The sequence below is a fragment of the Cardiocondyla obscurior genome, linkage group LG12 (assembly GCF_019399895.1).
Source record: "Cardiocondyla obscurior isolate alpha-2009 linkage group LG12, Cobs3.1, whole genome shotgun sequence".
NCBI classification, from domain to species: Eukaryota; Metazoa; Arthropoda; class Insecta; order Hymenoptera; family Formicidae; genus Cardiocondyla; species Cardiocondyla obscurior.
In genome coordinates, this window is record NC_091875.1 from 3,977,321 (window position 1) to 4,004,214 (window position 26,894).

The 26,894-nt window shown below is 44.1% G+C and overlaps 1 protein-coding gene across 1 annotated transcript; it reads right to left on the reverse strand.

Annotated features, from left to right (window-relative positions):
- On the reverse strand, positions 1-25,785 carry LOC139106789 (homeobox protein B-H2). Its single transcript, XM_070663749.1, has 3 exons — positions 23,834-25,785; positions 13,144-13,366; positions 1-1,339 (listed from the first exon to the last, which is right to left on the reverse strand). The coding sequence occupies exons 1-3, from the start codon at positions 24,279-24,281 to the stop codon at positions 463-465; spliced, it is 1,548 nt and encodes a 515-aa protein (XP_070519850.1). The 5' UTR covers positions 24,282-25,785; the 3' UTR covers positions 1-462.
- Positions 25,786-26,894: the final 1,109 nt, after the last annotated feature.

Consider the following 26,894-nt stretch of genomic DNA (forward strand, 5'->3'; position numbering starts at 1 on the left):
TTTGTTTTTTTTTTTTTTTTTTTTTTTTTTCGTAAGCTGTTAATACGGTGGCTGCTGAAAATTGAGCGACTTCGTTATTTCGTTCGAAATTGACTGATTAATGCTAGTTAAATGAGTTTGATTTTAATTATCCGTGTCAGCTTCTCGTAATGAATTATCGCATTGATCAGTAGTACCTTCAACCTCGCTCGTACGCTTAGCTGTCCGATTCACGCGAGCACATTTTCAAAAGGATTACATTTCCTTCGACGGTTACATGATTAAATCAACGCCGCTTTTTGGTGTCAACTCTTCACTCGCTTCGCTCGCTCATTTATCTCGTAGCGATAAACGTGCCGGCGTGAGAAAATCACTTAATTGCACATGGCATTCCGCTTTTTAATTATCCTGCAAAACGCACTCGCCTTTTTTACCGTACAGAACTTGCGATATGCCGCCGTTGGCTTTAAGAATCTCCGTGTCCTAGATATCATGTATGCTCTCCTCGTCACTGTCAGGCCTCACACTTCGGGGACTGTCCTCTCTCTGCACGGGCGATCTATCCTGGCTCTGACTTCTGTCACGTTGTCGCGTTCGATTTATACCTTCCCGGCCGTCCACTATCTCCGGACTATCTCTGTAATAATTGTTCAGGTTCGGTAAGTTAGAGCCAGTTGCGAGGGATCCGAGAGGGTTGCTGGGACCCGCTTGGATCATCGACGGATAAGACCTAACGTCTTTCCTCAAGGGCGATCTGTCCCTGGAGTCCGGACTTTTGCTGCTTCTCTCCTGCTTCCTCGACCTGTCCATGTTCTCCCTACCCTCGATCAATTCCGGACTACCTCTGTAGTAGTTATTCACGTTGGAAAGATTGGAGGTCGTCAGAGTGCCGAGAGGATTACTAGGCCCCGCCTGCATCATTTGCAGCGGATACATTCTCGCCGCTTTCCTGCTCGGTGACCTGTCTCTCGATTCCGGGCTCTTGCTCCTGTCTCTTTTCCTCGAGGACTCCCGGCCGTCGGCCATCTCCGGGCTGTCTCTGTAATAGTTACTGAGAGTTGACAGGCTGGAGCTCGCGCTCAAGGAGCCGAGGGGATTGCTTGGCCCTGCTAGAATCATAGGCGGGTATAAGCGATAGGGAAGCGGCTTTTGTAGCGTCGCCGCCGCCGATGATGGCTGATAGAAGAATCCGTTCGCGGGTAACGCGTGCGCGCTGGGATACTGCCAATACCGTCCTGCAGCAGGATGGGCTGGAATGGTCGCGGTACTACCGCTGTACAGATGCTGAAAGGCGGCAACGGCGAAATTATTCTCCGCCATGATCTCGAAGCCCACGATCGTTTGTCGCTTCCATTTCGTTCTGAAAATACAAAGAAAGCGTGCACGTGAATAACCATGATTTCATGCCGATCCTTTTGCGATTTATTTGCCGCGAAATTTTTCTTTAAAAATTTTATATATATAAGAATTTTTTTTTAAAGAGATAACGCTTATAATATGTCGCACATATTCGCGCAATATAAGCTTGAGAAATATTAATATATCACAAAAATATATCAGCCATGTAATCTAGAAATTTTAATTATACGACCGTAAATAGAATTTATGAATATGAATATATTATTAAATTAATCTAGCGTACAGGTCGCGTTTTGCCAGATTGATTCGCACTGCTGGTAAGAAAGAATCATAAAATCCACTGACCTGCTTAGTATTTTGACGAAGGCTATTCGTTCGTAATGACCAGCGATAAAAAAATGGCTCGGCCATTTAACATACTTATATCGGAACGATCGTTATTCTTATAACGTAATATCGGCAAAATGGATCTAAGTTCGGCCCGACCAATGTCAAACGGCGCGGCCCGCGCGAGCCCGCGATATCGCGATACGGGGCTTGATCGCCGGAAGCACGTGCGAGCATAGCGTAGTTCCACGGTAGTTTTCTAGATTCTAACGGCGAACGATAAGATCCGTTCTTAGTATTCAGCTGTTTCTTCGCTCGTAGTGCCAAGTTTCGTCGGCTCAAGCGGCTTTCGAGGCCACCGCGCCACCCGAAGCAATCACGGGCTTTCTGCAATTTCTCCCTGGGACCGGCTCTTTCCCTCCCTCGCATTGCCCCTCTTCGCCATCCTCGCGTATGTAAATCTCGATCTGGGACAATTACGCTAAAACGGGGTGGCGTGCCGCCAAGTGGTTACGTTGGCCACACTACCGGGAGCTTATTATACTAACAAATAGCCCGTGGAGTTTCAGTGCCTAATCATCGCGTATCACGACACGCATACGTGTGCATACGTACGTACACGGTACAGATACACGTGTATCCGAGCCGCACCTGCGAACGTAAAAGCGCCCTTAGACGCGCGCGAGACAGAGATATATCAACAGGCCGTGGTTTGGGGCAGAGAGGAGTTTGATACCGTCTAACGGGAACGAAAATGAACGCTTTGAAACACGGAGAGAACAAGGGAGACACGAGGCGAAACTCGCCGCCCGAAGGCCGTCGTATTAACTGAACATTATTGCTCGATAACGCTGCAAATCATACGGCGAAAATAACGATACTTTCCACGGAATCAAAACGCGAATTACCTTCGCGCGAATCGGCGATTGCACAGTGAAAGAGATTGCGCCCGACTTCGAGTAGCGTGAACACAGCGCATGCATGTGTAAATGTAGGAATTCTATCTGTAAAAAATTTGTATGACGCTTGAATTAGCTAATAATCAATTCTATTGTTGCCGTTATTAATTATTAATATATTTTTTTCTTTTTTGTTACAGATCGACGCAGCTGCGCCCACCATCGATCTACAAAAGTGTCGTTACCGCCGATATTATTAATTTTACGAACCGCAGCCGGTTCGTCGGCCGTATCGGGAGTTCCGCACAGTAGTATTCGGACGTAATTTTTTTTCGACAGCTTTATTCTAAACGCGAGTGCCAGAAAGACAGAAACGCGCTAAAGTAAAGAGTAATTGTCGCGATTGTAAAATCACGGTCGGGGTGTTCGCGAGTTACTTGTGCGCGGAAGGATGACTCGACACGTCCCATCTGAGAGGAGGAACAGGCCCGGGGGGCATCCTGCATCGGCGGAGCAACTTTTAGGTGAGTATCAATTTATTAAATAAAATCTTTAATAAAAGAAAACTTTTAATTTTTTTTTATTAATCTTTCTAACTATACTGACATGTCTACATTAATTTTTTTTTATGTTATAGCCACCGCCAGAAATCAACAACTCCGCTGACGCTCATGCAGATTGGTAAGTCGCATGATTTTTATTTTTCATATTTTGTTGTAATTAGGGTTTCTTAAAAAATAGCGCGCGCGTAGCGCACGCATAATTTTTTCTAATATATTGTAAAAATCTGGTGGGAAAAAAACTTTTTTTTTTCTTTTTCGGGTGGGTAATTACGAAGCTCGTCAAAAGCGAAGAAAATAGATATGAAATTTAAAAGATATCTGGATTATATATAAATTACCGAACTTGTAACCTTTGTAGAATAATCGAAAGCGTTATAAACTGGAGCTTTCTTCTTCTTTTTTTTCTCTCTTTTTTTTTTTTTTTTTTGTTTGATAAACTTGATATGAGAGCGCGTGCTCACGCGATTAGGGGAACTCGCCCTTTGCAAGAGAAATATATTAAAGTACCGCGTCGAGCGGCTTAATATGAAATGAGGCGGATAAGACAGAGAAAAATGTAAGTAAAGAGAAAGCGACTATAAAAGGCTATTATATTACATGAACCAACCTGCCATAACGTTCATGAATAATATCAAGAAAATTACAACCCTTCCGTAGCGGCAAGGCGTGAATTACATCCGACATTCTTACTCGATAAGTGCAAGTAGTTTTTGCCACCACCGCCACTGTCACCCTTCAGAAAAAAAAAAAATATATATATATATATATATATATATGTTAGCGTTCCCCGTGGCTCGTAACTAATTCAACAGTAATTACGAGGCTGTTATCGCGAGAATGTCAATCAATACGAGATTTTTTAAATATTAGCAAACGACACTCACTTAATTACATCTAAATTTAATTTAAATTAGAATAAAAAGATGTAGATCGATACGAACTTTAATTTCCGTCACAAACAGTTGGAAAAAGAGCCACAGATGTGTAATTTTACGAAAAATTAGATAGAAATTTAATTTTTTAAAATTATCAGCAGTGTTCCGTAGTTTTATTACAGTTTCATTATCTAGTTGAATGGAAAAAATTTCAGCGACGAGCTACATATCACACTCAAAGGGAATGGTTTTTATTCGCGATGATAAATCAAATCAGCTCTGTCTCCCGGCTCTGTCTCAATAAAAATTCGACGGTTCGCACGAAATTCAAGCGATAATTAACGAGCACCACCGACGCGTACATTTGTTATAATTTTTTTTTTAGGGGGGGGTTAAAATTGCGGCCGCGATAAAAAAAGAGATTGTACCTTCGAAATGTAGCCACGAATGTTACAGGGTAATAGCCGCGAGGAGGGAGGGTAAAGTGGGGTGCACTTGGTAGTCGGAGTAATTAATAATCAAGAGATCCGCGCCTGGCAAGGGACAAAGCGGCTCTAACGGATATGCAGCTCGCACGGAAAATTCGACAATTAATATATTTCGTAGGGTGCGAGCCCTCCCCTCTCTTCCTCTCTCGTGATTCTGTACTGATGTATAGTCGCGAATGTGGGCCACAATTTCACTATCTCTCTCTCTTTCTCTCCCGATATGGCTCTGCTCGCCCTTTTGTGACGGGTTGCGATAGGGGAGGTTGCAGTAAAATCGTTCATGAATTTTAAACAGGCACCTCTCTGAATCGAGCCACGATCATTTCTCATTTTTCTGCCGGCACGTCGGAGGCGCAAGAAGAACGAGCGTGTCCGAACGCGAGAATCGGCGGGAAAGAGAGAAAGAAGGCGAAAGGGAGAAAGAGCGACGGTGACAGACAGCGTTGAGAACCGCTCGTGCGATTATATGATGAGTAATGTTTTTTAATTCCCCCACTTTCGGCTAGGGTTGGCCGGCGATTTTCGAGCGCAGCCACTCTAAAACACCCTTAATTGCCCGTTGGCTTTTTATAGTCGTCCGCTAGGAACTAGGGGGCCGGAAGTGATGTAGGACCCGGGAGACGCGAAGAAAGAAGGAGAAGAGTCATTGATTTATCGCTCTTGAGGTGCTCGAGGGGCTGCTTGATCTCGCTCGAGTGAAACGAGAAAAGAGGATGAGAGAAGGGTTGTAGATTGCCGAAGAAAGTGTAACGATCGCTTCCATCACGCTTTTATCCTAATGATCGTGCAGTTCTCGAGATCGTGGCCGCGACGGCAAAAAGTTCACGTCTTTTCTTACAACGACAAACTCCTGAAAATCGATCGCGTCGCTCTGAGTGACACCTTCCCCGTCGTCATTGTCGGACGTCAAAGTGACGTAGAAATCTCGGGGTAACTTATGCGACCCCTCGCGCGACAGGAAGCGTTCAATGCGTCCAAGGTACGAGCGTCAATCGACTCGAAAATTACTTTACCGCTTGAGAAATCCCTTGTTGCGTTTCTCGTTTATCTTTTATTCAATCGTATTTAATATTCAAGAGTTTGCGACGATAAAAATTATAATACCGGCAACATCGTTATTTTTATTCGTCAATTTCGTCTTTGCTACCGGCGAACGTTTTAGAAGTTAAATCCGAAATTCAATTATTTACCGGCATTCTTTAAGCACGCAACGAGGCAGGCTCGACGATTAGCGAGTCGAAAAGCGATAAACGCAACTCGCCGAAGACGAATATCGTGAAACGTCCAGCTGTAAAAGCCAAGAGCGAAAACAGAAAAAAAAAAAATGGCACGCCGGTAAGAAGAAGAGGGCGAAAACTAAGAGGGGGGAGTTAATGCATTTATAATGGTAGCTGGGTCTGTTCGCTACTTTTGCGGTTACATGCTCGTGCGACACTAATGTCCCGAAGCTACTAGGGCCCTTTGTGATAATAACGGTGACAGCGAGACCGCGAAAGAAAGAGAGAAAGGGTAACATATTTTCAAATTATTATTCGCCTCAATGATTACGAGACACATGCCTCGCAACGCTGAAGCCTGTACGTAATCGAATTTATATTCAGAGAAAGACAGAGTGAAACATGTGTCGTCAAACATGTGTGTTAAAAATATATCGAGCATAATTATATTAAGAATTTGATATTTTTTTTATTAGTCATTAGGATATTTTCCACTTTATTTTATATTAAACTTAAAATAAGCCACGATTAAATGAGATATTAATTGAATATAAATGGAATTTTTAAATTATTATAAAACTGAAGTAAAAAAAATTAATAAATAATCGTGACCTCATTTCGAGTAAAGAACTCGCGGCGGTGTTAATTAAACCCGGCGATTACGCGTCCTGCGGGGGTAAAAAGAGTTAATCAGGTGATTATATCCGAGAGGAGGGCCGACAAATGCGCATGCAAATACGTCGTTACCGGGTATGCCCGGTACTGTTATCGCGCGCCATCCGATTAGCCCCGTTTTTCTAGCTATTTCGTGAAATTCCGCGGCGACCCAAAGGGGCACGAAATCGCGCACGAAATCGCAGCGGAGCTGCCGTGACGCAAGTAGCGATCGAAACGAGCGCATTCGACATAAGTATCCGCGAAATTGAGGCGACCCGTTATGAAGCGGTTTACCGGAGGCGTGGGAAGCCCGCGCTTCTCTTCCGGTGCGCCGCGACAGAAGAGGAGTTTTCTCCCCTGCCTCCCCGGGAGAGGCGATTCTCACGATCGCGACGTATGTAACGCGCCGGAGATGTCGTCACATCGTGACGACGCAATGTCATAATGCCACCGTACGACTGCAGGGAAGTATTACCGTCGAAAAGTCACGCTCGGACGTGTTTTGAGCATCAGGAAGACGTTACAATATTGCATAAGAATTCGCCTATTAATTTATCACCTTCTCTCCACCTTTTTTAATTTAAATGTACATCGAAACTCGTTGCCCGAGAGTTCTCTAAATATATAACTAAAAGTTTTCCCCAAAAATGTTCCGGCAGAACGTTGGAAAATATATTTGAAGGAACGAAGAGGCCAAGCTCGGAAGATTTAACGCGGCGAGATGGCTTTAAGATCATTCGTTTCGATTGCGAGTTAAAGAAAAAAATGCACATTCGTTCCGTTGGAATTTATCGCTCGTATATCAGTATTAACCTCGAATATGAATATCACCCGGGCATAAAACGCGAAAATAATTTCTCTTTATTTTCAGAGCTTTAAATCGCGAGTAACGTGTTATCACGCGGCAACGTGCTTCGCCGCGATCGTTCGTTATTTCCCCCCTTTTCACGTATTTCGGCGTCGTTACAAATAGCTCCGTGCATTTGCATTTTTCGCGAGTACGGTTTGTCGTTTTTCTAGATAGTCGCGCTGCGAAATACCGCTGCGTGCGCGTTTACGCTGTAATACTTGATGGCATGTAACGAGCGCAAAACCGTGTGAAGGATTCAGCCTTCGCATCCCCCATCGCCGACGCGATCAAGTCCACGCGATGCAGTTTCCTCGGATTCGTGTGGTTTGCGCGCGTTTCTAGTTGCACGCTGCTCTCCCAAGGATTCTTAGAGCTCGTCGAGGCGCGAGTTCCTTCGCGGGACCAACGCTACGTCGGCAACCTAATTTCTTTCACACGTTCGAGGGTTGGGAGGGGGGAGGCAGGCATTAACGCGGTTGCGCTCGTGCTCGAAACTCGTGCCCGGCAAATAAATCACGGTTAAGCTACGGACACATCGCGCACGATGGAGCGTAATTTTAAGCTCGAATGAGTTCCCTCTCGCCGCTGCATTTGACTTTAATGGAGTCACGTCCGTTTATTATACCGCGAAAAGAAATATCAAGCGACGAATATCTCACTATCGCTCGAAAGCAATGCGTTCTGTACAAGTGTATTAAGCGCAAACTTTCGACGAAACATTCTGCATTCTTTTTTTTTTCTCTCTCTTTCTTTCTCTCTCTCTTTGTACACTTTTCGTCTTCGTTCACGGTGTGACATGTGTGCTCGCTAATTGCGAGAGCGTACATCGAGTTACGCGATAGCGCGAAAAAACGCGAACGAGCGCGGTTGTTTCATTAAAAGGAAAGAAAAAAAGAAAATTCAAGCTACCGCATAATATTTTAGAATTACGAGTCACGTTCTGAAGGCAGGATGTTCTCTTGCGCGGGACGTGCAGAGGATAGAGCAACATATATGGAAACCATAAGCGCACATGCGTGAGCGCAACACGGCAGACGGTGCCGGCGACGTAATGCAAATATCATCAACTGAAATTGCGCTTTTTCACCGAAAGCTCTTCGCTTATTTTATTTAAAAAAAAAAAAAAAAAAAAAATTGCATTAAATTTTTTTGGATATACTATTTATTTATTAATTTATTTTTATTTATAATGACAGTTAGATATATCTTCAGGTCTAATTAAATCAAAGAATAATTAATATTTATAAACACATAAGAAAAAGGAAACAAAAAAAAAACCTGCATGATATCAAACTAATGGTTCGGAATCGCTAATCGTGCGAGATACCGGCGATACTCGCCGTTCTAATCTTTCGTGGATACTCCGAAGGCGCAAAACCTAGCGTGAATTACGAGCGAGTGGTATAAACGCGCGGGTCCCATGACGTTTCATTAAAACACATTCTCCGAGCCGAGCTTGCCGGCGCGGCGATATTAGAGATCGGAGATGCGCACGCTTCGTCAACGTTAGCACATACGTACTGCACGCTACTTACGCGGCTCGCTTATGGCCGAGCACGTAATTAACCGATAAGTAGAGACGATTTGCCGCGAGTAACGTAACGAGTCCTAATGACTTCTAAACAACCGAACGGCCGCGTGTGCGTACGCGGCGTGCCGCGGAAAAGCGCGGAGCGTATCGCTTATCGGTGGAAAAGAGCTTTACGGGCGGTGGCCGCAATCTCCGCGCGTTTAGCTTCTCGGCGTCGATTTCACGGAAAGTTTCGTGCGGAAAGGCATTGCGGTCGATCGTGACTGCCGCATGTGCGTGTATGCGCGCGCGTATGTCGCGCAATCGTTCAGGTGACTCATTGTTGAGAGTAATTTACGTACGTGCGTGTTGGTTGATCGCTCGATGAATGAGACGTCTGTTAAGGGAAGCGGAGGCAACGTAACGTTTTCGAATTATTCATCACGCGTAGTCCTCGAACGAGAATTTTTCAAGGAGATCGGTTCTTCCTCGGTTTAATAAATCTCGCCTCGCGATGAGCGGTCTAGCATTTATGAGAAAAAAAAAAGAAAGAAAAAAAAAACGAAATGGAAGATATCGCGCGCGAGTCGAGCAGTTGTTCGGATAACTCATCATTGCGCGTAATTAGCGTACAATTGATGACGATTAAATAGATGTCTATGAGGCATCTAATAGGAAAAAAACAGAGACGAACGGTTGTTAGATAGATCCATGTGTTTCCGAGGAAATTACCGTAATTGTTAATCATGACTGCGCATTATCCGTCGCTAATAGAACGCACTTATTTATCTTCCGTCACAATTTATTTTTACAATGTTCAACGAGAATTCTCCGATTTAATATCGATTTGCGAGTCAAGTTGAAAATAAAACAACGGAGAGTATTTTCGAAAAATCGTACTAACTTCTGACAGTATTTTTTTTTTCTTTTTTTTTACAGGAATTAATTTTTTACAAACGAATTTTTATAATATATAAATATGTAAGAAATCTAAAAGTGTATTAACTTAGCATTCGTCGGTGATGAATTATTTTTGTAGTGATTGATTTGTTAATGAATATCCGGCGCTCGTTCGCTAAATGTATACGCATCTTTAGAATTCCTCCGGAATTATCTAATCGGTCGATTTGCCGCGAGCTAGAACTTGTCAGCGCGTTCTCGCGTGGAATTAAATTCGGTGCGCGACTTTCGGAAATTGGAGCGCGGCTCCCGCGAATCTTGGCCCCGAAGATGGGACTTTCGACGGGCGTTTAGCCGGGACGGGAGAAAAAGGGAGCCGGATTTCGCGTCGTTGTGGCGCCCGAGGTGTGGCCGGCGCCTCCGCGAAGAATCGCCGAGTCACACCGCATCGGGGCGTGCAACCGAGCAACAAAACTTTAAGCGGGCACTTAAGAAGCCGCCCGTCAGTCAAGAGCGTCACTAATTTTCCCGGCTTTTTGCCTCCACCTCATCGCCGCGCGCGTCTTCTCGCGTTACGATACGTGCCGTGGTGTGCACACGTGCCCCCCTTCTCTCCCCCCCCTCCCTCCTTCCTCTCCTTTCGCGACTTTATTCAGTTTCCTCATTTTCGTCCTAATTAAGCGCGGCTGAGTGTCAACATGGCGAAAATTAATTAGCGTTACGCCGCGACTGCATCGAAGAACCGCTTCCCGGCTCCGAGTACCGCGCCAAGACGCGTACGTACAAAGATTAAAGCGCGTGTCATGCTGATCTGTAATTTATGCGACGCGCGGTATACGGTACTTCGCACTTTGACGGTATTTGATGAAGCGTGTAGCGATTAATATAGGCTTCACGGGTACAGTGGGTCCGATTTCGTTGGCACTTATCGCAATGGCATCGCAATTGTATCGCGGCCACGTGCCACTGATCTTTCCTCCCTTCAAAATATATCGGTACGCTCGTGAACGCTCTTTCCAAGCTGCTGTTTACTGCTAAAGCGAGAGGACCGCGCGAAAAAGCGCTCCCGTTTATCCCGCCGGACATTTTTATTGATTTAGTGCAAATGTTTAAAATTCGATCGGTCACCGGCAGCCCACTCGTGCCGGAAACGTTGACGTTTTCAATTTGACACGCATGAACTGACGTACAAAACCCGAGTTTATTTCTCGGCCCGGCCGTGCTGGCGGGCGAAACGCAAACGAGATGTAACGCGGTGTAACAGTGATTCGCGGGCGCTACGCGAGTTCTGTATCAAAAGCGATCCTTAATCACCGTTGTCCATTACCGGCGATCCGACGTAATGAGCGAGCAAACTGCCGACTGTAGAAATAAATAGCCGTAACGATTACGCCGTGTACAATCGCGATCCTCGTCGACGTGATACGGGAAAACGAGCAGCGTCTTTGAAAATCGTTGACTCGGCGGCGCGCAATTACCCGCGGGGGAGGAGGAGGCGGGAGGGAGAGAGGGAGAAAAAAAAAATTGAAGCGGCCGCCGAAATGCAGGCAGCTTCTTTCACGATCACGGAGCGGCGGCGCAACGCTTGGCAGCGCTCGCTGCCTGTCATTACGCCATTCGCTCCACCGGTAATTGACAGTCTAATGACACAGTCTAGAGTCCGGCGCTCGCCCCGGCCGGCCTCCGCCTTTTCGTACATCGTACATCACGATCTACGAGGATCCTCATTAACGATTCGCTTTCTTTGTGCGCGATCGGCCGCTTGTCTAAACTAAACGGCCGCCGGCCGAAGTCGCGGAGTCATGACTTGTGGGTGTTCCCCGCTAATCACCGTACTTTCAGCGCGACGGCGGGAACAAGAGAGCAATGATAATTAAGTAGCGTAATGAGATCGATGTAGTCTCCGGTGAATTTTGCACATCGAGCGTAAGGGTGAGATTTTTTAATCTCGCGTGTTTTATCGGAAAATCTTTTTGCATCGACGTTGCGGGGAAAAATTTTAATTGACAAAAATATTAAAACTGATTATAATTTCTTTTTTATTCACGGCTATTTGTTGTTGGTTTAAAGGAAAAAAAAATCGTATGGAATTTTTCCCGCTAATGTTACACTCGTTTATTCGGGATGAAGCGTGTCGAAGTGATTTTGCGAGGACCATGGCATGCGATTTTAATTTCGTTCGGTAAACTTTCGGCGTGGAGTTTGCGAACCGACCAACGAGCCTGTCGATTAGATTGGAAAGAGATGAATGATCCTAAAAACTACGAAACTACAGGCGCCACTGGATGACTTTACGAAAGAATATTTATAAAGGACGCCGCAAAGAATTCTGAAACCGATTCCAGCTGTTCGGTTTTACTTTCGTAAAGGAAACCGACGGCGTGTCCGAATTTAATCGCGTAACGGACTAATGTAACAATTCAGTATTATCTTTAAAACAGACCTTTTTCTTTGTTATATATTTACATGTTCATTGTACGTATTCATTATCATCTTGCACATATTTAATCCGGAAGTAATACTATTCACATTTTTCATCATTGAAATTTAAATCAGTTTTAATATAAATCGTTTTGTCCCAATTTGTCGTATTTAAAAAGCTCATAAAAAAAAAATTTCGTCTCGCACTGTGCATTTTTTATTTAAAATTCATAAAAAAGAAATTTACGGTTCGTAACAAAAATTATCTTCCACTTCTTCGAAGTATCGACTAGTGACAAGCTATTGAGATGGGCCGCAAAACCGGTAACGGAGGCGCATGACTCTCGAGATACTTGCTCAGGTTTTGGCCAACGATCCTCGCGTTTAACCACGTAAACAACGCCTTTGTTAGCCGCCGCGATTTCCATTTACGAATTCGACACGCGCCGGTACAAAGAATCGCGCCGCCACACTTCTGAGACGGGGATCATGATGAGGAGCTTTCTATCCGATATTCAACAATGTATAACGCGAGCATCGAGAGGTCGACCGTCATGGTTCCACCTTTGTCTCTTTAGAGTCAAACTTTTAATGGTCATTCAACAGTTTTTTTTCCCCCCCCGCGCGCGGCCCCATCACGTAGTTAATCGCGCGCTGAAGGGCACATACTTCTCGTAATTATCTTTCAATAAAAATTTTCTCAGCATCTCAATAAGAAGTTCGATCGAAAAAGTTGAACGGTATATGACGTTCGTGAAAATTGTTTCTAACGTACCGATATTACCTGAGAGAAAAACAGGCTGTCGTTTTTTGCAATAGCAAATAACTGCAATTAAATATAAAATATAATAAGAATTTTTTTTTAGGCGTTCTTGTAAGAATATTATATGTAGCGTTATAATGCTGAAGTATTATATTTCATGTCGGTACGTTGGAATTCAGGCAGTCGAGGGGCCTCGGTTCCGAATAAATTTTTATACGTAAAAAATTACCGGTCGCATTCGCTTGCGCTTAAGGGATCATAAAATTAATTACCGTCCGCATATGTCGCGTTGCGTCCCATTTAGAAATTAGTTACGCGTCTTTCGGTTCGCTTACCTTCTGTTTTGGTACCACGTTTTCACTTGCGTGTCCGTCAGCTGTAGTTTTGCCGCTAGCTCCATTCTATCCTGCACGCTGAGGTATTTTTGCCGCTCGAAGCTCTTTTCAAGAGTCTGAAGCTGGTGATCCGTGAAAGCTGTACGCGCCTTACGTTGCTTCTTGCTCTGCGCAGACCCCAAAGAACTCGAAGACGAGCTTTTAGGATCATCCTCTTTGCCACCTGAAAATGCAAAACTGTTGGTATCGAACGGTTCACTTATTCCCTTTGCGTCTCGTTGTACTTAGTTGTCAAAATTATTTTTAAAGGAGAGCAATGATATATTTGGAAAATTACGCTGATAAAAATTATTCAACTCGTCTTTATAAGAATAAATTCATTATTTTCTGAAATAACGTTACTTCATATATCGCTAGTAAAACTATTTCGCTAAAAGAGATGACCGTAAAGAATCGTCAGTCTATCAGGAATTGCGAAGTACGGGCACCAAGCTTTTGTTTTCGCCGAGGGTGGAATCAATGCCGGGCGCGTGGATTATACGCGGTAGTCGTTTTTGTCGTTGCCTGCATAGCGATTGCAGCCGCCTCTCTATCGGCGGGACAGAAGGGAAAGAGAAAGCGAGAGAGAAAGAGAACGGGATCCTTTTGTTCTCGGTTCGACTCTCCGCGCAGCCGAGAGCCGATTGGCTGGTATCGCGGATTGGACCACGCAGCCGCGTCGAGACGCCGCAAATTATCCCCCCGATACGTCGCCGTATCCGGAGAGAGATAGAGAAACGAGAGGGTGGGATTCCCCGAGGAAACCGATTACACCCGATACGAGTTGCACTTACATGCGGTATGCAGTCGCGCGCCCATACTCATTTTCATCCCCCTCCAAACCTATTACACCATCGCTCCTTTTTCTACCGTAGAAAGATAGCCGCGGATGACAAACGGATGATTTTTTATTTCGGAATAAAAAAATTAATAAACGACCCGTCGGTAGTAAATTAATTCTCTCGTTAATAACACGACGAGAGAAGTAGGATAAAAAGTTTAGCTTTCGTCTGAAATATTTTCTAAATTGTAATATAAATTTCGAGGAAGTTTTTTCGTAAACGTAGAAAAATTTTGTGCACTGCGTTCGATAAATTATTCAGCTCTCTTTAAATTACCCCGCAGTAGGGAACGTGTCACGAATAAATCGCGCAACCTCCCGAGAAGTCCCGATCAGAAAACCATGGAGACTTTAGTCTCCCGAGGGAATAAAAGTCCGCACAGGCTTCTAAAAGTATCTAAAGGCCCGTTGTCGCGAGCTCATCGATTGGAACGGTCGTGGATGGCGCGGGAGAAGCGCCCTGGCAGGAGGTGGATCCAGTGGGGAGATGCAGCCAGGAATAACATTGCTCCGGAAGGGAAGCCGCGGGGAAAGGAGGAGATCGGGAAGATAGAAAGCTCGTGGATTGAGTTAACCCGGACGAAAGCGCGGCTCTTAGCCCCCGTTTGATCGGCCAGATTCGCTCGAACGGGTCCAGACTCTACCGCGCCATGTTGGCTACCATGTCGTGCGCGCGCTCACCCTCCCCTGAAAAGGTTTGGAACAAGGAACTCCATTTCTAGCTGCATCGGCACCACAGCTCGATTCGAGCTCGACTCCCGAGACTTGTCCACGAAGTAGAGGAAAGGGGTGGATGCGAAGAGGAACGAAGGGGTTGGGGGAGGGGGAAGGCGGGGGACGGGAGAATAAGAGTGGAAACGGAGGTTGGAAAACTAAATTTACTATGTGATACACTTAGAGCCCGGGTCCCGACCGACGTCGGAGTTCTCCTTTTGAGACACTTCCAAGACGTTAGGCGGAACTTTTTCCACCCCCTGAAACCTCCTACCCTTCCTTTGCGCGGTAACTCGAGAACCATCGCGAAACATCTATCCCTCTTTTTTCCTAGCCGCTCGTCCACCCGCCGTTCGTTTGCGAGGCACGTAGCCCAGGGCTCAGGGCTTATCTGTGTCCGCCTCATCCTTACGAGCGTGTTCATGCACCACTCTTTACCCCCCTCCCCAGCGTTTTCACTTTGATACGAAATGGCGACGCTCGCGATCAGCTTTACTCCAAGTGTTCTCCGTTTTCGAATTTAAGTCATGATTTGCAGCCGTACAATTTCTACATCGATCTTAAATAATGCCATTAATACGTGTTCTCTAAAACATTACGCGATAGCTATCACATTAAATCATTTTAGCAGTAAAAAATAGAAAATTATTAAAACGCAGAAGAAGCTGATTCTTAATATTATTTTTTATAGCATTGCTCTTTTATTCGGTCTCGTAATGATTTGATGCGAGGGATGATCAATTTTTTTTTTTCTTCCAACAACAATACCGCGACATTATATATTCTGCACATTATTCATTACATCATAAAGCTATCCAATTATCCGTTCGATAGCTACAATATTACCCACAGACACATCAATATAATTATCCAGCGACATTACACATCGAAATAAACTCATCAATATGGGCTTTTTTTTGCGAGTATAAAATGCGGTTCGTTGTTCGGTCATAAAGCGCGTCATTCATCAAATAAAACATGCACGTCAAATCATATACTTGTAACGGTCATGTGAAACTATAACGTTAAAACGGATATGTTCCGCATAAGGCGGCTTAAATTCGTCCGGTAGACTTTCCTCTTCCTTTCGCTCTCTTCAGAATATTTTTGCAAAGTTCCCAGAATACTCTCAAGATGTTACAGAGAACTTTGTCTAGCTGCTAAAGTAACTCGAGCACCTTTTTTTCTTTTTGGGGGTTAGAACAGTTTTCCTTTATCTTTTCACATCTTTTGCCGACATAACATGTATTCACCGGGTTTTATATAGACCTGTCTATGGTTATGAAATTTGTTACATTTGTAAGTTTTTACTATATTGTCCACGAAGCAAACGAGGACACTAGAAAGAGAATTTTTCGAATAATACGATCTTTTGTGGATGAAATTATGAATAAAATAAATGGCCGAAGCGTTTAGATTTTTTGTTATACATATTTATGGCGTGACGAGTTTGACTAAGAGAAAGTTGCAAGAACTGTGTGAATGTGGTTACTTTTTTTAAAAATACAGCATGAATATGACATTCTTGACGATAATCTTTTGACTGTGCAATTATATAGAAAATATAATAAAAAATACTCAACATCATTCTCTCTGCGTAGCAGTTAAAAACGTGGCGACCGAGGTGAAGGATATTTTTCAGATTCGTAGCGAACGCGAAACGATTTTCCCGAGATTATAATAATTTTTACCCCCGCGAGGGTAGGGCGGAAAATAATATTTCAAAGGCGCGTTTTCCCAACGCGTTACTGCTGCGTGACGTGCGACAATAGCTCGGCGTTAATTAACGCAAACGCTCGAGAGGTATTCGTGTTCCATAAGTCACGGCGGTAAACGTCATTTCCACTGTCAGGCGGCGAAATGTATTTTAAAGAGGCTCTCGTACAAACATGGCGCCCGTAACGGATGTGCCGCACCAGTGAAAATCATGACGTGTTCTCAAGTCGCATTACGTGAAAGAGAAAGAGCAAAGGGAGAAGGACAGGGAAGAACGGAGGAAACGAGGGGGACTTGCGTGCCACAGGCATCGCCGCGATACAATGTATGGCGCATAAAAGTGAGATTAACAGGATGTTTATCGAGCAATTATGCGCCGCTGCAATTAGTGCCAGCATGTTGCCGTCGTCGTCCACATCGCGGTCAAATCGTTCACGTCGTCATCATCATGCTTTATGCACCAATTGTAATTTTCAAACGCGCGGGCTTTAACAAAATTATCAAAGCAAAATGAGAACCGCCGGATGACGTATATCGTTGAAAGGAAAAAAAGATACTCGCGCGCGCTTACAAATTTCATTTCTTTATTCTACATCTTGTATTTTTAAACAATGCAACGTTATTGAAACGTTCATTATTTGTTTCGAGTATATAAATGGAGAGATTAATTATTTGTATTATGTGGCATACGTATATAAATATGCATTTTATAAACTTATTTTTTTTCTTAAATACATTTTTATGATTATTCAATGATATGCTCTTTTGTTAAAACTTTTAACGAGCTGCACTCATTTTTATCGACTCTACCGACTTGAAAATACTCGTGTAATCGTCAAGAATGGTCATTTTGCACGAAACCAGAACAGACAAAAAAAAACGGGGAAAAAGAGAAGAATGTAGATTTTTCTCATAAAAAATTATATTATAGTCATTAAATATAGCGATAGGCAACTTCCCAAGTAATCGAGCGCTTCGATATCGTTACTGGGCCAAGGACTGCATGCGAAAATTTGCAAACGCTGTGACGAATGCGCGGGATGTAGAGTGCAGCGCAAGTAGCTGCTGCAACTCAGGGAGTTAGCCGGACGGATCGTAAAAATGGGAATAATAAAACTTTCGCAAAGCGTTGCCTCGCACTTTATGATCCTAGCGAACGAGGGTAGGGTGGAAGGGTTGGTAAGGCAAGGAGCGGGAAGAAGAGGAGAAAAAGCCGGAGTTTCCATTGTGCTGCGCGCCCGCGATTTTATTTGTTTATTGCTTTATTTCGCGCTGAGTGCATCGCGTAAGTAATCTAGAAGAGCGACAAAGAGAGAAAAAGAGAAGGAACGGGCGGGTCACCGAGGTAGAAGCTACAAACCTACATTTTTACATATAAAATTTATTTATTTTTTTTTTTGCAAGCAAAAAAAATTACAAATGCGTTTTGCATAGATAATCTTTTAATAAAAAAATAGTTTGTAACCGATCGATATATCAGTTGATAACGTGAAGCTAATTTTGCAAGCGAAATTACGTGACATATATGAAGCTGTGAGAGTAATTTTTCTTTTTTTCCACGGAGAAATCTAAGAAAGCTGTTGTGCAATTTTGCTTACAAATTCGAGTCGCACCTCTTCGTTTGGCCCCGTGTCGTAAAGGGTGCTCTCTTACCGCCGCCACCTACAACCCCTCGTATCGTATACAAAGGCGGTGGCCCTCGACGGGGCAGAATCTGACCCCTCTTCTGTATTGTGTTACCGCGTCGCCACCTTTAGGGGAGAAAACACTGGGAATAATGTTATGGGGCAACGTTTTATTGCCTGCCCACTCTATTTGCAACGATCCCACGGGGGCGAGAATTGTCAACGAGAATTTAAAAAACAAACTATGGGGTTGAGTCAAATTAGTATCCCATACGTTGATTTTTAAAGCCGTAATATGCAATTTTTTTTTTTTTCCATAGTTTTAACATTTTAGGTTTTAATCTTGAAATTAAAGTAAATTATACAAAGTGTTATTAATAAATTAGTTGCATGTAAAAGATCAGATGTGTAAACGAGAACGATATGGCGATAGATAAGAAATAATGTTACATAATATTTGCACATAAACTAATGCTGACGTAATTAGTATCGTTATATCGTGTGCATTAATGAAATAGTTCCCGTCATAATATCGCATTAATATCCGTGGCGATTTACGCAATCGTAACAGCTCTTCGATGGCTATCGTTTCATAATTTATTTAAGGATATCATGGCAGAATAAGAACTGGAGGGTGTCGTATGACAATTTGCGCGGCGATCTGCTGCTGCATGGAAATATTATAGGGAAAAATTACAATCGAGCGTTACTGTCAGATCATATTATACGAGCCTAAGGTTTCCGCGGGGTGCTCGTGTTTCTCCAATTTCACGAAGCGCATTCCACGCGGGCTGCGAATGGAAATGCGATGATTGCATCAACCGTTCGCGGAACGATTAACACGTATGTAGTTGAAAAAAGTTTGAGGGCAAGTTTTCCATTTCGTGAAGATTGATTCGCGAACGGCGGCTCGTTTGACGCTATAATCATTCATATTTATCTTTCATATTTCAATTAATATTTTTACCTCTTAGTGATTCTGGTTAAAAATAGGGAATTTAAAATAAAGGGCGCACGTAATTACATAAAATCTGCATTAAAATGTTGTAAATTACGTACGTGTACATGCGTATTATCTTTTTATTAATTTCAAAAGTGTTTCACGTTGATGTCAGAAGTTGCATTTTTCATCTCGAGCCGAAGGACGCTCATAATTCCACCGTCGAGAACATAATTCGAAAGTTTTTAACCTATTGCGGTACACATTAGTAATAATTACCCTGTTATTTCGTGCGAGAGCGCGGCTCGAGTCACTTACGCGCGTATTATACGGCCGGACTTCGCTAAAGACTTCCTCGCGTATGCCGCCGACAGGTGTTTACCGTCGTTATCGGGATTCACGCGGTTGGTTTCCAGCGTTCGCTTAACAAGATTCTCAAATCCTCTTAAGCGCTCGGCATCCGCGTTGACAAACTTGACCTCGCTTTCTCGAAATCGATACCAATACCGCGGAATCGTGTAGTCTTGAAGAGATCACCCCCCCTCTCCCCCTCTCTCCGAGAACAATTTAATAATTGATTAACGTCTGACCGAGTTGCGAGGTTTAAGTGGCTTTCGGTGCCGTTTCAAGAAACCTTGTTCGAGCTGCACCGCGAAGACGCTCGGTCGGACAATGTGCTCCCGCACATCGTTATCTGCGTAAACGTTTACCTCAGACGGAATAATTAATCACCCACGCACAATCTAAGATCGCCCGCTTTGTAAACACGATACCTTCCCTCCGCGCGATCACTCGCCACGATTAGATACATCGTGACACATTTTGCGCAACACGAAATCCTAACGATTGCCAAACCGTGTGCGCTAAAACCTACGCCGCGATTAAGCATTGATTTATACTTGGTCTATTGCGACGAAGCGATTAAAATCTTCGATTTAAACCGCCGCGCGTTTAGATTACTTTCCGCGCTTCGCGAACCCTCCCCCTCGGCTAATACTTTTTTCACGCGTCAGCGATACAAAATACTTTAGTCCGATGTACTTCTTCTTCGATTATTATTCAATTTTAGCTATCGCCTCGTCTTTATTCCGCACTCGGATAATCGTCTTTTTTAACGCGTCACTCAAAGTCTTTCCCGGCATTTGTAACGACTACCAGCATTCCAGTTCTCAACGCCGCCGCTCGAATCTCTCCTCACCTTTCGGCTCGATATTCAGATCGTGGATTAATCCCGCGCGTAGATTGTGTCGTCAAAAGTCCGACAGCCGGAGGGGAGACCTCTCGCAAAAAGGCGGCTTCGGATACGGAATTGCTTTCGTCCCGCGAAAGTTCCTCGGCATAGAGCTAACTAATCCGTGCCAGTTTCTAAACGGTTGCCAATCATTTCCGGTTCTCGGATTAGTCGCACGTCGAAAAGTCAGCGCGCTCGCCGAGGCCCGTAAGGGCGTGAAACGGCTCGGTCCCCGGCCAGGAACCTTCCGGAACGACGCGGAGATGACAACAATGTGAACCCGGGGACGAATGTTGGCTTCGTAAGCGGCTTACAAGCGACTGGCACACGCGTTCAAGAAATGATATTCCGCGCTGAGAAAGATCGGTTTTTTTCACGCCTTTCTCAACCAACTAGAATGAAACGCATTGAAATGATATTAAAACCCGTGTTAAAAGAAATACATAGAAGGCATTTATACATTATGCCGCGAACGGTTTATGCACGTGTGAATTTCAAGCACGTTGTAATGACGCAATCGTCGTTATGCTTATAAATTAAGTTTTTTATAGAAATTTTTTCACGTCTCCCGAACTTATACTTTTTTTTTTATATAAATATAAATAATCTAATTCGTTATTTCTCACGAAAATAAAGAAAAGACAATTCTTAGGCATGTAACAATGTAAAATAACAGATCGTCGAATAAAATTCAACGTGCTTCTCGGCATATGTTCCGCCTCACGATTAGAACGGCGTCGCTAGGTAAAATTGCCTCTTCGCTAATAATTCTCATCAGCCTGACGCACGAAACGTGTGTAATTGTCGCGTAAGGACATAACCGGGACGATAATTAGGGGCTCGCGATCCTCCAACGGAGAAGTAAACAGCTAACGAGCGATCGGTGGCGCGACGTATGATCGATGCGTAAATCCGTCGGCAATTACGTCTAGCTGTTAGTTCGACGTTAATAATTTTCTAATCAACGCCGCGTGAAAGATCGATCGTATTTGTACCGTGACGAGTACCGGCGTCGCTCGGTCCCGCCGGCGCGCGATGGCGGAATGTAATAATCGAGACGGGAAATTGGAATGGACGGACGTAGCTTTAACACCGGCGGGAAAGAGGGAGGGAAAGAGAAGGGAGGGACGTCTGGCCCCGTAAAAAATCGCCTGGGCCAATCTACGTGAAAGCGTGCGGCGCGGCAATTACGTCGGTGTTACTCCTCCTAATTGTCCTTCATTAATAATTCTGCGACCGTAGCGCATGGCGTACCACGGAAGGTGGATACCATTTACGCACCGGCGATTATGGTCGCGACGCGAGACCAGACCGCCGTCTGATAACGCCAATAACGAACGCGCGTCATTAGACCGTGGAGGAAATAGCACCTCACGCGGTTTCAATACACATCTCTTAATGCCTCACGACGCGCTGTTCGTAGAGACTTTTCGTAAAGCCGTCTTCGCGACGACGCACGACATATAGCTGCATCTTATTTTATCTTCCGAAAATAAGCTTAGGTAATCGCAGAAGATTATTTCTTTTTATTACGTTTTTTTTTTTTAATATTATTATTATTTTTTTTCTTTTTGTATTAAATTGCTCTGTATTCAGTTTAGGGCGTGATAAAAGGTATTAGAGGAATATCGCGCGACTCGAGCTCGACGTGTTTCACATATCTCTTATCGCGAGCACTTTTCCCTATTTTCTCGTGTCACCGTAGCAAGGTAAGGACGACGATTATCGATTACCATGACGTGACTCTTGAGATTTCCAAACGCCGTGCCGGGGCTGGTCATTGGTCTTGTCCGTGAAACACTTAGGGGAGGTTATAAATAGCGACGTGGTGCAAGGTGCGAGCCGTCGCGGCGAGTCAATGTCGTGGAAAAATTGGCGCCTTAATAGCCCGCTGATGTTTTCACAGGGAATGGCCGGATTTAGTGCCGCGGAAGCAGTATTAGTGTTGCCGCTTCTAATCGCATCGCCGTCGTCCGCGTAATTGTCGCTAATGCGCTTCTTTGAGGAAATAAGCCGATTACGGGACAAACAGCCAGCTTAGTTGTTGCGAGCGGTTTCGTTCGAGCGTCGCATTTAAAAACAAGCAGCCCCGGAGAGAAAAGCAGGACGTTCGGTGAAGATCGCGGGAGAAAAAGCGGCGAATTAACGGAAATCGTGCCGATACGCTCGGCACGGGTCACCTTAATAGCCTCCTCGGCGATTCACGAGAGAAAATACCGCGACCCGCAGTTTCTGCGATCGCCGTGCAGTTCGTAGCGACGCGCGCGTTTATTAGAGTAGAAATCGAATGGCGAGTAATACTTTTCAGCCGGCCGCTATGTTTATAACTCACAGCTTTGCACGTATCGCGAGAATTATTTGCACGCGTGTCTCCGCGAATATTGCGATAATTAACGTGAAAGTTTTTCTTGTAATTAAAAATCGATTCTGCCGCGTTTCACTCGCATCTCCGTTGTTTCGTACGTTAAGCTTATATGCAACGCTGGTAGCGCGAACTTCTTACTAGATTAGACGTTGCCCGGTCAAAACAGTTGCGACAACTTAGCACTTAGAGATCGGAGGGATTGAACTTCGGAGGACAGTGAGACACAGGTAGAAAAGATGAATGAAACAAATGAGGGTAACATAATTAAAGCTTTCGAAGCCGAGCTCCAATTTGGAGCCATTAGAATTCCTAAACGTTGTCGGGCGAATGGGAACAGCAACCCGCGGAGAGAAAAAAAGAGAAAAAAAAGGAAAAAAAAAAAGAGGAACGTTTATCTCAGCAGAGATGTATCTGATTCTCGAAAGAGGCGTTCTCTATACGCGCAACCACCGACGGCCGACGTGATCTCACCGATTGAAGTATCCGGTCGTCATGGACCCGTAGATGTCCTTGACATCTCGTGAAAGTCCGCGCGAGCGATCAGGTGAATAAACGAAATCAGAATACACACGCAGATTTTGTAATGAACGAAACTGCGGACTGTTTCTTCGACTGTTCTTTAGCCTAATGGAAACTTTGCTAATTGATCAATGGATTTTTTTTATCTCTCTCTTTCTTCATTGTATTTTAAGAGTTTTTTCGCTATTCGAAAACTAATTATGCAAGCTATATATTTATAATTATACAATAGACGAAAGAATGGAAAAAAAAATTAATGACTATATTCTCGTGTAAAACGCATGTAGCAAACGTTTTTATAAGAAAAGGCTTAACAGACGGACGATAAAATTAAACAGTTATTATTAAAAAATTTTAATATTTAAAAGTATTATTATTAAAAAAAATTTCAAAGCAATTATTATACGTTTTAAATGTTTCAAATATTATGGCTTGAATGAATGAAGATATGCAACTATTTTATTTCTTTTTATCCGATTTCTGTTAGTGTATTATTAAAAAGAATTTAATTAATCCATTGTTTAATTTCAAAGACATCTATGCCATACGAGCGAATTATTTCTTTTTTTTTACGTCTAAAGAATGAGATTTGAAAACACTTTTAATAGAGTTATATGTTCCGATACCATTGCGGCTTCATCACGTCGTTATGCTAAGCGACGAGCAGAGTTTCGAAAGCGTATAATAAAGTATCATTTACCATTCGACGTAACGGAAGCGCCGTCGTGGTGGCTGGCGTCGCTGTCCTCGTCTAGATTACTGTTGCTCAAGGACGTTCTGGACTGATGCCTGACGCTAAGGTCTCGCGGCGTCGAGGGTGGACTTCCAGGTGGTTCTTGATTAGGCAGCCCGGATTGATGCATCTTGCTCGACGCACCGCCGAGAATATCGGTGATCATGAACCTCGATCTCTGCGGCATCGTCGTCGAGGCATCGCCTCTTTCCAAGCCGTTGTTATTGTTCAAATTATTGTTTCGCGAGTCGAGCCCATTCGAAAGACGTTCCACCGTCACGCCGTTTCGATCGACGATGTTCTCCAGCCGATGCGCCTCCAGGCCGGACATCCTGCTGAGATTGAGACCGTTGTTGGCCACGGTGACGCCACTGAGAGCGGCCACGTGGTGGTTCTGTTGATGATGGACCGTCATCACGGTAGACGCAGGTGGTTCCTTCGGGCTACGGGCACCTGCAGGTGCCTCTGTCGCCACCCCAGGACTTGCCCGGTACCTGGGAGACAGAATCTTGCCGACAATGACGACGTAGCCTAATCCAGGAATAGATCGTGCCCTCTCACTTTATTTCCACTTCACTTCACTGTATCCTCGACAGATCTGAGTTCTGGATCACTTCTCCTTTACACTTACGATTGGCGCGTTAACCGTATCATTTTACGTCCAATCTTTAAATTTATTTAAGCCGGAAGAGTTAATTTTCCGAGGAGGTCAGGAAATCTCTTTCGTCGTACGCGAACACCGTTAATCTTTAATGTGGCTCGATTCAGAGGCGTGTCAGGATCTTCGAAATTCACGGGCGATTTGAAAATAAATCGACGAAAATCTTTTAGGCAAATCTGGAGTAAATAGCGTGAGATAGATATTCGCGTCGCGATGCGTGTGCACCTTGCACTTCCTCCCGCTTACTCGGTCGCTCCACCTCCGCCACCACCTTCTTCCCAGGTGCAATTAAGGGGCCGCTCGGCTCGGCTCCCTGGTTAATTGCTAATTGGCCACTTAACATAATTGCCGCGCATAAGAGCGAAGCCGTCGGCCATTTCCGCTTTTCTTTTTCTCCTTTTCCTTGCTCATTTAATTATTAATTATTTTTATATAAGACTCTCGTGGCACGTTCTCCTCTCACTTTTGCACGATTATGTGTTCGGCGTGTGCTTCGTTTAAGAACGTAAAAACTAGTTCGATCAATCGTTTGACCACGAAATATCTTAAAAAAAAAAAAAGAAAAAAAAAAGATTAGCACACTCTTCGCATTAATCTTCTAGATCAGAATTTCGTCTGATGAATGATTTAAACCGATTACTTTGATCAAAGTTCAATTAATCCAGCTACCGTTACTCGATTCTATTTAGAATTCTATTTCGAATTCTATTTCGAAGGTCTATGTTGAGTCGGCTTGTCACATCTGCCGGTCACGCATGCTGGAACTGATCGCTCGCACGGCAAGTATTCATTAGTGATTAGGAATTTCAAATTACTATACCGTTACGGTCTATTAACACTTTTCCTCGGATTGCACTATCACTTGATACGTTGTTCACCTTTAGTTGAGTTTTTATACTACCCAGATCACTTTGACAGAACTGAACGAAATTAATTAATGTTTTCCAATTAAATATCCGTCACAACGATTCCTCGGCTGGCAACGTCCTTCAATGTTGAAATTAAACAATCGCGAGCGTGCGATTGCGAGATCGAAGTCAATCTCTTGCGCAATTGTTGTATTTATCGAACGATGATCGCTCCGATCGGTCTGCCTCAAGATTGAGAACGTAGTTCGTCGTGCACACGGAACGTGCATGTGCATCAAGTTGCCACGACTGGTCTGCCTATACTGAGGACGATACTGTCGACGAGCGCCTCCGTTCGTGCCTGGGGCGGCCATATCGAGTTTAAGACCCGCCTTCTGTTCTCCCCGCTATCGCTGCACGCTGGCCAATCTCGTTTGTTACTGTTAAGCATCCAGCCAATCCCAATCGAAACAACCTCGGCGCCTCCGCTATGTGCCACGGCTACGCCCAAGTAATTTGAAATGTGTTTCAGCGGTAATTCGATATAAAATTGTAGTTAATATCTTTCATTATAGTCCGGTGGGAGGGAAGGGGATGCTGGAGCTCCTCGCGCGGAAGACGACGATGGTGGGAGGCATGGGAGCAGTGGCGGAGTACCGTATAGGGAAAGGGGTTGAGGGAACGTGCAGGGTAGAGCGGGCGGTGATACTGGTCTCCCACTTCCAGCTCGTTCTTCTCGAGATGGAACAGCGAAACGGATCGTCGAGAGAACGGCGGGAGAAGGAGAAAGAGATGGTCCAGTGAGACTGAGCTGGAAGGGGTGAAGTGCCATCGAAACGGAGAAGGGTGGTCCCGGCTCCGCGAACTTACTCCGCGAATTTACGAATTCACGAGGACGAGTGGGTGAGCGAACGAGCGAACTCGGGAGTCCGGGTGCGCGAGCGAGCGCAGCGTTTTTTTTGTTACGTTAACTTTTTTGCATTCCCCCCTCTTCCCCGTCGACGACGCTCGAGAAAAGGCTCGTTAAGCATATCAAAGAAGCACGTTGATTAACCTGGACTGCGTTATCGATGTCATTGCAGAGTGACGTTAAACGTTGAACTATGCAATGAGAATCAATTAGGATGATAACGTTGGTACATGCGCGTAATTGGCGAAATAAAATTGATATAATTTTTAACGAGAAGATAATTTCTCTTACTAAAAAAATTAATATTAAGAGTATTTTAATATAAAGCTATTATTAATATAATATAAAGCTATTTTAATATAAAGCTATTATACAATACGCAAAATATATAAAAACTCGTAAACTTATAAATATTTTTACAATTATAAGCGTTTAAAATAAATTCACCTTTGAACGTTTCACGTATCGTCTAATATAATCGCACACGCGTGACACAGTTTACATTTCTTAACAATATTTCTGTTCTGTTTTCGATCTGAATGTCAATTTCGCATTGTAAATAAAAAGTTCACGCTGTCGGACGGCTTATTTCTGCGGAAGAAATTAACG

Excerpts from the sequence above, each read along its gene's own strand:
- LOC139106789 (XM_070663749.1), bottom strand. The coding sequence starts at position 24,281 with ATGACGGTCCATCATCAACAGAACCACCACGTGGCCGCTCTCAGTGGC. Across the intron at positions 13,367-23,833 it reads CGCTTCCGTTACGTCGAATG|GTGGCAAAGAGGATGATCCT; the intron begins GTAAATGATACT and ends TTGCATTTTCAG. Across the intron at positions 1,340-13,143 it reads ACGTGGTACCAAAACAGAAG|AACGAAATGGAAGCGACAAA; the intron begins GTAAGCGAACCG and ends TTGTATTTTCAG.